The 9,222-nt window shown below is 46.2% G+C and overlaps 1 protein-coding gene across 1 annotated transcript in view; it reads right to left on the bottom strand.

The window, feature by feature from the left end:
- The window catches only part of PDCD11 (programmed cell death 11), a gene marked incomplete in the record, with an annotated part of 57,111 nt that overhangs the window by 17,777 nt on the left and 30,112 nt on the right, over nucleotides 1-9,222 (bottom strand). The window contains 2 exon segments of the mRNA XM_027767419.1: nucleotides 5,122-5,184; nucleotides 6,892-7,433. Of these exon segments, the coding sequence (XP_027623220.1) occupies nucleotides 5,122-5,184; nucleotides 6,892-7,433 (605 nt within the window).

Raw genomic sequence — 9,222 nt, 5'->3', positions numbered from 1 at the left:
GGTGCTAGACGTCTACATGGCCAATCACAGTTCAAGTCCTGGACCTGGCAGCTTGCTTTTTCACTCTCCCTGTCTTTTCTCTCTCTTTTTGTCTTTCTCTGGTGAGCACACATGTCCTATAGCAAATTTAAAAAAAATAATAATAATAAATAAAATTAATTAAGAATCATTTTTAAAATTTATTCTTATTAAGTAATAATTTATTATTATTTTAAAATTTGCTATAGGGCACTAAAGAGAGAGAGACAAAGAGAATATAAGAGAGGGAAAGTGAGAAAACAAGTTGCCAGGTCCAGGACTCAAACTGCAGTTGGCCATGATCTGCTGGCCCCAAAACAAATAATTCTTTTTTTTTTTTTTTTTGGACTGTTTTTTTCTCCTTTTTTTTTTTTGGGGAGTTTTTTCCCTATAGGGCGCCTGCGCTCACCAGAAAGACAGAGAGAGACAGAAAGCGAGAAATCAACCCCTATGGGAGATAGCCACACCGTAACCCCTTCTCCTCCATTCTCCTCTCGGGATCTTGGGCACGCACGCATAGGTACCCGGCATGAATTTAAGCCACCGGGTCCAGGACCTGAACCACAGTTGACCACATGGGAGTCCAGTGACACAGCCATTACACTTACTGGTGGTCCCACAAACAATTCTTAAAAAAAAAATCACCTGGTCAATAAATGGTGTATGTAGCACTAGTAAAACTACAAAATATAATAGCATGTATTGGTGAAAGCAGAAAAGAGCCTTCATAGACTAAAGCTGAAAATGCAGACATCCTCTGACCCAGTAATTCCAACCTGGAGAAATCTCCGCATGCATGCACAACGGAACAAGCTTAAGTTGTTCACTGTGACATTAGCTATGAAACGTATAAGCAATCCCGAATGTCCTCCATCAGCCTGACAACACATGGGGTGGTTGGAGAAGTCAAGGTGCGTTTTCACAGAGAAAACAGAATGGCGGTTGCCAGTAGCTGAAAGGTGAGAAAAGAAGTCGATCAATGGGTAGAGTTTCAGTCATGCAAGATTTATAAGTTCTAGAGAGGTGTTGTACAACAAAATATATGTAGTTAGTAATACTGCAACGTACATTTGAAAATTATTTTTTTTTAAAGATATTTTTGCTATAGGGTGCATGTGCTCATCAGAGAGACAGAGAGAAACAGAGACAGAAAGGGAGAAATCACCCCCTGGGGGGACAGCCATACCTCAATCCCTTTTCTTCCACTCTCGGGATTTGGGGCACACGCGCACATGCGCCTGGAATGAGTTTCAAGCCACTGGGTCAGGGACTCGAACTGCAGTCAGGCATGTAGAAGTCCAGCAACATAACCATTACATTAGCTGGTGGTCCCACTTGAAAATTATTAAGACAGTGAGTTTATGTTGTGTTCCTTTTTTTACCACAATAAGAAAAGAGAGGACCAGGGACCAGTAGATGGCATAAGCATTACATTGCTAGACCCCACGTTGTTGATAGCAGTTCAATCCCAGACCTGATGGCTTAAATGCACGCTGTGTTCGTGTGTGTGTATGTCCAAAATGCCGAGAGGAGAACAAAGAAGGGATTGCAGCTTGGCTAGCCCTCCCAGGAAGTGATTCCTTGCTTTCTGTCTCTCGCTGTATCTATGGCCTACAGCAAAAATCTCTCTCTAAAAAAAACAGAAAAGAGAGAGGTAGCTGGTAGTGTTGTGGTCAAGGCAGCTGGATTCAACATAATTAAATGTGCAGTTCGAGTCCTAAATCTAGCACCTTGAAAAATACCCTAGGCACATAAGCATTTGTGCTCAAAATTCCAAAAGGAGGGAGCAGTGGAAGGGAAGGTATCACAGTGTGACCGATTCCCAGTGGAGGGGGGTTCCTCACTTTTCCTCCCTCTCTCTCTGTGGTGAATGCACATGCCCTCTGGCAAAGTTTCTATAGAAATTGAGATTAGAACACAGATATATATAAAGGAAAAAACAAAGACAGTTTTCTACAAAGACCTGTTCATTCTGAAGAGGCCTCAGAAGAAACAAACCCTTCTAACATTTTAATCTCAGACTTCTAGCCTCCAGAATTGTGAGAAAATGAATTTCTGGGACCAGCTCTTAGCGTAATGGCTATGTCGCTGGACTCCCATGTAGTCGACCACGGTTTGCGTCCCAGACCCGGTGGCTTAAACCCACGCCGGGGCGTGCATGTGTGTGCGTGCCCAAGATCCCAGGAGGAGAATAAAGGAGAAGGGATTGTGGCATGGCCATCCCCCCTGGGGGGTGATTTCTTGCTTTCTGTCTCTCTGTCTCTCTTTGTCTGTCTGGCGAGCGCCCGCGCCCTATAGCAAAGACCTCTCCAAAAAAAAAAGAATTTCTGTTTTTTAAGCCAAATAAAACACAAAATGCACTCTCAAACATGGGTATGTGTTATCCTTTAGCTTTCCCCCAAATATTTTAAGCTGCTTCTCCAAAAAGAGTGACATGCCCGAGAAGGGTTAGTATAATTGAGTTAACACCAGGGAAGGCACATGGGCTAGCAGAACCCCAGGGGGAACTTGGCTCTGGAGTTCTCGTTCTCCCAGCTCTCCAAAGAGTAACTGGGTAGAAGAGTCTTCTCCACCTCAAGTGTCCCTCTCTGACCCAGGCTCTAGCGCAGATGACGTCCTCCTGGTCATCTGGATCTCCACATATAACTGGGGCATAAACATAAAACTACAATTCAAGTAACTACAACCATCAATGAAATGTGTTCCATCTGATTTCAAACTGCTTAAAAATACATAAGCATTAGAGAAATACCACTGTTATGTTTATACTGTTTCTCAGGAACCTTAAGATTAAAAGGAAATAATTTAATACAGGTACACTAAAGAGGTGAAGTTTGTCTGTGTTTTGCTATAGTGTGTGTACCAGAGAGAGAAAGTGAGAAATCATCCCCCAGGGAGACGGCCACAGCACAGTCCCTTCTCCATTCTCCTCTCGGGATTTTGGGCGCTTGCACACATGCGCACACACGCCCAGGATGATTTTCAAGCCACCGGGTCTGGATTTAAATTGTGTAGTTGGCCATGTGGGATCCAGCACCTTCACCAGCATGCCACCTGCTGGCCCCTCCACCTGTTATTTTAACTCTACGTTCGTTTCCTGGCTTGGCTCACTTTGTTACAGTCAACTCCCTCTGCAGCCTCCCAAGACAGAAGGGTAGGCCACACAGCAGTGTTCATGAGGGTTCTGAGCACTCTGAGGACCAAGGGCCACTTTGGATTGCAATGGATCTTCTCAAAGAGTTCACACTGACTCATCACTTGTAATGCCCACAGGGCCAGCAGGCAGGTGTAGTGGTTAAGGCACTGGACTCTCAACATGGTCAATAGCAGTTCAAATCCTAAACCTCGAGGCTTGAAATTCTCATCAGGCACATGTACATGTGTGCCCAAAATCCTGAGAGGAGAATGGAGAAGACATTGTGGCATGGTCATCCTCCCAGGGGGTAATTTCTTACTCTCTATCTTTCTGTCTGTCTCTTCAGTGAGTGCACATGCCCTATAGCAAAAATCTCTCTCAAAACAAAACAAAACAAGATATCAGCTCATACTTTGAATAAACTACCTGACCCCAAACCCTAACTAAAGGTTTATTAAAACAGGAGGTCTAATATGATGAAGTCTTTTCATTTCCACAGCAAAGACTGGAAGAAGACACAATTAAAATATGAAACTAAGAAAACCAGAGAGTAAACCAAGAAAAATGTGGTTCATCCACTCAATCTCATTATTCTGAAACTAAAGGGCTAAGACTTATCTTGAAGTTACGTTAAGTGTTGTCAGCCACAGAAACTCAGTCTCAGGATTATGTCTGTATGTCAGACAAAAGCCTTCTCAGACGCACACTGTCATGTACTGCACACTGTTTGGGTCAACCACAGACCACATATCCAACTGTGGTCCCCTAAAATTAGACCACATAGCCTAAGTGCAGTGGCTAGACTATAGAGGTCAGTGTAAGCATACTCTGACATCCGCACGATGATGAAACTGCCTTACGATGCATTTCTTAGCATACAGCCCTATGGCTGTGTTCTACCCTGTGACTGTCCTTCTATTCTGGTCTCTTTGGGATACTGAACAAATCTTACCCTCTGGAAGTTACTCTGGAGGTTCTTCCATAGCACCCCTAGATGCCTAAGACTTACAACCTGGCGAGACCCAAGGCTGACCCTGCAGAGTTTTTCTTACCGTCGTGTGTATCCAGTTTCACTTACTGAGAGTCCACCAATTTTGAGAGGTAGGGTTCTTTCATGGAGGAAGCACAGGCAGATAGGCCCATGGATCAGAATGCTTAAAGTTCTCTGAAAAAATGACCCCAGCTGGATTCACCACTACACAGACCTGCTCTAGCTTTCCTCCCCAAGAACCTCTTACAGAACATTCCTCTCTGCAGAATCCACCAGAGTGTGACTGAGAATTCCAGCTCAGCTTCTAGTGACCAGCAGTCCCACACGGAACCAGCGCACGTACTCCTGGCCAAACGTTGTTTATTTAGGAAATTACCAAGGTCTAAAGAACTGTGCTGAAAGCAAAAATGTTTCTTTTCACTAGATGTTAAAAAACGCACCTGCAGGGACCAGCAGTTAGTGTAATGGCTATGTCGCTGGACTCCCACGTAGTCAACCACGGTTTGAGTCCTGGACCCGGTGGCTTAAACTCACACCAGGCGCGTGTGCGTGCATGCCCAAGATCCCGAGAGGAGAATGGAGGAGAAGGGATTGCAGCGTGGTCATCCCCCCTGGGGGGGGGGGTGATTTCCTGCTTTCTGACTCTCTGTCTCTCTCTGTCTGTCTGGCGAGCGCACGCATCCTATAGCAAAAACCTCTCCAAAAAAATTTTAAAAAATTAAAATAAAAAATATAAAATGCACCTGCAATTAGCAGGTGATACTTAAACTGATACTTAAACCCTCTACACAGCTTCTACGTAAATTTCCATATAATCCCACTAACCCCACAGGGCCAAATACCCCTACCCCTACAGAGAAACAAAGTAAGCCCTCACACTGGCAGGATCAGCACTGGCAGGATCAAGATTCGGGAGTCCTGAGTGCAAAGCCCAGTGCTCTGTCATGAGATCAGGCTGCTAAAGAGTCCCACTCACCTTGGCCGAACACTTAACTCCGGAATGGTTCGAATAAATCTGGGGTGACTTATTGGGAGAAATCTGGAAAAATAAATAAGTCAAATCATTCCTTTCATTCCTATAACACAGTAATCTGAAGATCAAGAATTCTCTCCACTCTACCCCAAACCACACTTACAAACCCCACAGCTCCACTAACACCCCACCATAGATGGGAGGAGCAGGACAAGGGTCTCCATCCTCATCCTTCACAGCAAATGCTAAGGAGCTGCTGGTCTGATCCTGTAGGACTGTCCTATCAGACAGCGAAAAGGATTTCTCTTAGAGACTATATGCTCTTTTTATATGGGGGAGGGATTTGCCATAGGGAGACAGTGAGAGACAAAGAGAAACAGTGAGAGGGAAAATGAGAAATCACTCCCCAAAGGGACGGCCGCGCCACAGTTCCTCCTCCTCCATGCTCCTCCTGGGATTCTGGGCACACGCCTCCACACATTCTGCATGACTTTTAAGCCACCGGGTCCAGGACTTGAATCGTGGTTGGTCATGTGAGAACCCAGTATCTTAACCAACAAGCCACCTGCTGGCCCCAGACGATATACTCTTAACTCTTTCATTCTAAAAATAAGGGAACTGAGGTCTAGAAAGGATAAATGACTCACTGAAGACCTCAGTTACCGGCATGCAAATAATCAACTAGATTCTGAACTTCTCTTTTGCCTTTTTTTTTTTTTTTTTTTTTTTTGCTGTAGCAAGAATTTCTGCTACAAGAATTTCTGCTGTGACTAGATCTTAAGGAAAGGAGTACAGTAAAGTGTGTGGTGGGTGATGGGTCCCAGTAACTGCTGTGGACTGAACAGTAACTCTGAGCCCCCACCTGCTCAACACTTTATATAACACATGTACCCTCTTTTCTTTTTTTTTTTTTTTTTTGGAGAGGTTTTCGCTATAGGGCGTGTGCACTCACCAGATAGAGAGACAGAGAGACAGAAAGCGAGAAATCACCCCCCAGGGGGGATGGCCATGCCACAATCCCTTCTCCTCCATTCTCCTCTCGGGATCTTGGGCACGCACGCACACGCGCCCAGTGTGAGTTTTAAGCCACCAGGTCCAGGACACGAACCGCAGTCAACTACATGGGAGTCCAGCGACATAGCCATTACGCTAACTGCTGGTCCCCACATGTCCCCTCTTAAAGTCTTTGCAGCTACTCTACAAGGTGGCCACCACCATTACTCTCACTTTACACACTAGGAAATAAAATTCAGACTCAAATAGCTATTAGCGCATGGTCACAGTCAACATAGAATTCAAACCCGAGTCTGACTCTAAACCCATGTTCATAACCACTACACTCTATTACTTTTTTTGGGGGGAGAGATTTTTGCTATAGGGCACGTGCGCTCAGCTGGGAAGACAGAGAGAGACGGAGACAGAAATCACCCACTAGGGGGGATGGCCACACCGCAATCCCTTCTCCTCCATTCTCCTCTCAGAATCTTGGGCACGCATGCACATGTGATTGGTGTGAGTTTAAGCCACCGGATCCAGGACTCGAACCACAGTCGACTACGTGGGAATCCAGAGACACAGTCATCACGCCATCTGCTGGTCCCTCTATTCCTTATTTTAAAGATGTTGTAAAAGGATTTGTTGGTGAATGCCTTGTGTTAACCAACAGAAAATCTGACTTACATGCAACTTTTTGGAATCTGCCCCTATGTTCCTCCTCCTCCAATAATTATGATAACTTCCCTCAGAGCCAGCCCACCCCCAAAACCTCCGAACCTGAATGTCTTCATGTCTCGCCCACCAATCACACGGGCAGTGACCGTCTTCCCAACTTTCAGCTTGCTAGTAGGAGAGGTGCCTTCTGGGACGTCATCCAGAATGTGTGAGGCGTGAATACAGCCAATGATGCCATCTTCCAGAGTCACGACCACATGGGTGGGTTTAATGGACTTGACAGTCCCAGTGACCATGTCCCCAATGGACAGGGTATGCTTCTTGACAGTCCCTACAGCCAGAGCTGGATCCGCTTCCTCATCCTCATCGACTGTCTCAGAGTCCTTCCGGGGCTGTCTCATGGTCCTCTTAGCAGCTGGCCCTTCGACAGCCAGGAGAAGACCTGTCATTCCTGGGTCTGTGGTCTTGAGGGTCAGGGAGACACCCTGTCCCACCTGCAGCTTCTCTGAGTCAAAGCGGAAGGTGTCGTTGAGGTGAGAGATCAGGGAGAAAGCTGCCAGGTGGCCAGTCTCTGCCAAGGAGGCGATGGCGAAGGACTCCTCCAGGTGCTGCACGATGGCTGGGTACTCACTGCCTTTCCTCAGCTGGAGAGAGAAGCCCGACAGTGCACTGCTCTTACACAGCACAGCCATGCCCACAGCCCTCGGGGGAAACCGCGGGAGGCCAGGGGACACAAGGCTAGTCTGAGCTCTAACAGACCACCCTTCATGCCCTGGATCTGGCTCTCCTGCCCGCTACACTAAACTCGTGGCACCTCATCAGAATCACCTCCACTTAGCCCCCATTTTTTTAAAATATATTTTTTAAAGAATTGATTAATTATTTGCACATGAGTTTTGCCAGAGACAGAGAGAGAGGGAGTGAGAAAGCAAGTTGCCAGGTTCGGGACTCAAACCACGGTCGGCCATGTGGGAATTCCAGTGCCTTAACAACCATGTCACCTGCTGGCCCCAAGCCACGTTTTATTTAGAACTGAGAGCCCTAGGCCCTGGACAACAACTGAATGTGAATGCTAAGGTGCACAGTGATTCTGATGCACAGCCAGGCCACCTCTGACAGCTCCCAGCATGGACACTGTGGCTCCCGACTCCTCGGGCTGTAGCTCATCGTTTACTCCCAACCACTCCACACATGCACCGAGAACTTCATGCCCAAGCTTCACTAAACTGACCCAAAAAAAGCATTGGGGCCAGTTGGAAAATGGGAGTGAAAGTCTTTTTTTTGTTTTGGTTAATTTGCCAGACGGCACATGTGCTTGACAGAGCAAGTGAGTTGGAAAGCACACCCCACAGGGAATGGTCAGCCTGCAGCCCCTCTCCTCCATCGCTCCTCCCTTTCAGGACTTTGGGCACACACACGTGCACAGAGTGCTTCCCAAGCTGCCTCGTCTGGGACTCAAACCAGGAAGTCGGCCACGTGGGATCCAGCCACCATAGCCACCATGCCACGAGCCAGACCCTTAAAGTCTCAAAATTTTAAGTAGCAGTTAAGGACTATAGGGGGACCAGTAGATAGCTTAACAGTTATGTCACTGGACTCCCATGTAGTTGACCTTGGTTCGAGTCCCAGATCCAGTGGCCTGAAACCCATGCCAGGCACATGTATGCACATGTCCAAAATCCCGAGAGGTGAATGGAGAAGGGACTGCTACGTGCGGGGTGATTTCTCACTTTCTGTCTCTCTGTCTCTGTCTCTCTTTTATAGCCATTACGCCAACTACTGATCCACGTCTCTCTCTGTCTCAATGGTGAATGCACACGCCCTACAGCAAAAATCTCTCTAAAAAAAACAAAACAAAACTATATCTAGGGGTCAGCAAGTAGCATGGTAGTTGAGGCATTAGACTCTCACATGGTCAACTGCAGATCAAGTCCCAGATCCAGTGGTGATAATCACACCAGGTGTGTGTACACCTGAAATCCCAAGGGGAGACTAGAGGAGAGGGGACTGCAGTGTGGCTATCCCCCCAGTGGGTGATTTTTCATTTTCCCTCTTTCTGTCTCTCTTCAGCAAATGCATGCACTCTATGGGCGGAAAAAAATAGCTTAAAAAAAAAAAAAAAAAAAAAAAAAGAAAGAACGAACTGTATCCCTAATTCTCTGTGCCATATTCTATGCAATTAGATGGTTAATAAGTGCTTTAGACAAATGAATATATTCATCACTCAAAGAAAAATACTGCTGATCAGGAGATTACTCCCACACCAATTCTTGTATCAAATAAAGGTAAGGCAATAGAGGGTGTGGACACACAACCTGGAGGTCCATACCACCCGGACATGTTTTGTTTAGTTCATACGCTTTTTAAAAATTAATTGGGACCAGCAGTTAGCGTAATGGCTATGTCGCTGGACTCCCATGTAGTTGACCGTGG

This window comes from Tupaia chinensis, unplaced genomic scaffold (assembly GCF_000334495.1).
Source record: "Tupaia chinensis unplaced genomic scaffold, TupChi_1.0 Scaffold144255_1, whole genome shotgun sequence".
NCBI lineage: Eukaryota > Metazoa > Chordata > Mammalia > Scandentia > Tupaiidae > Tupaia > Tupaia belangeri.
Note: the sequence above shows the minus strand (reverse complement) of the source record. Positions and strands in the feature narration are given on the sequence as shown.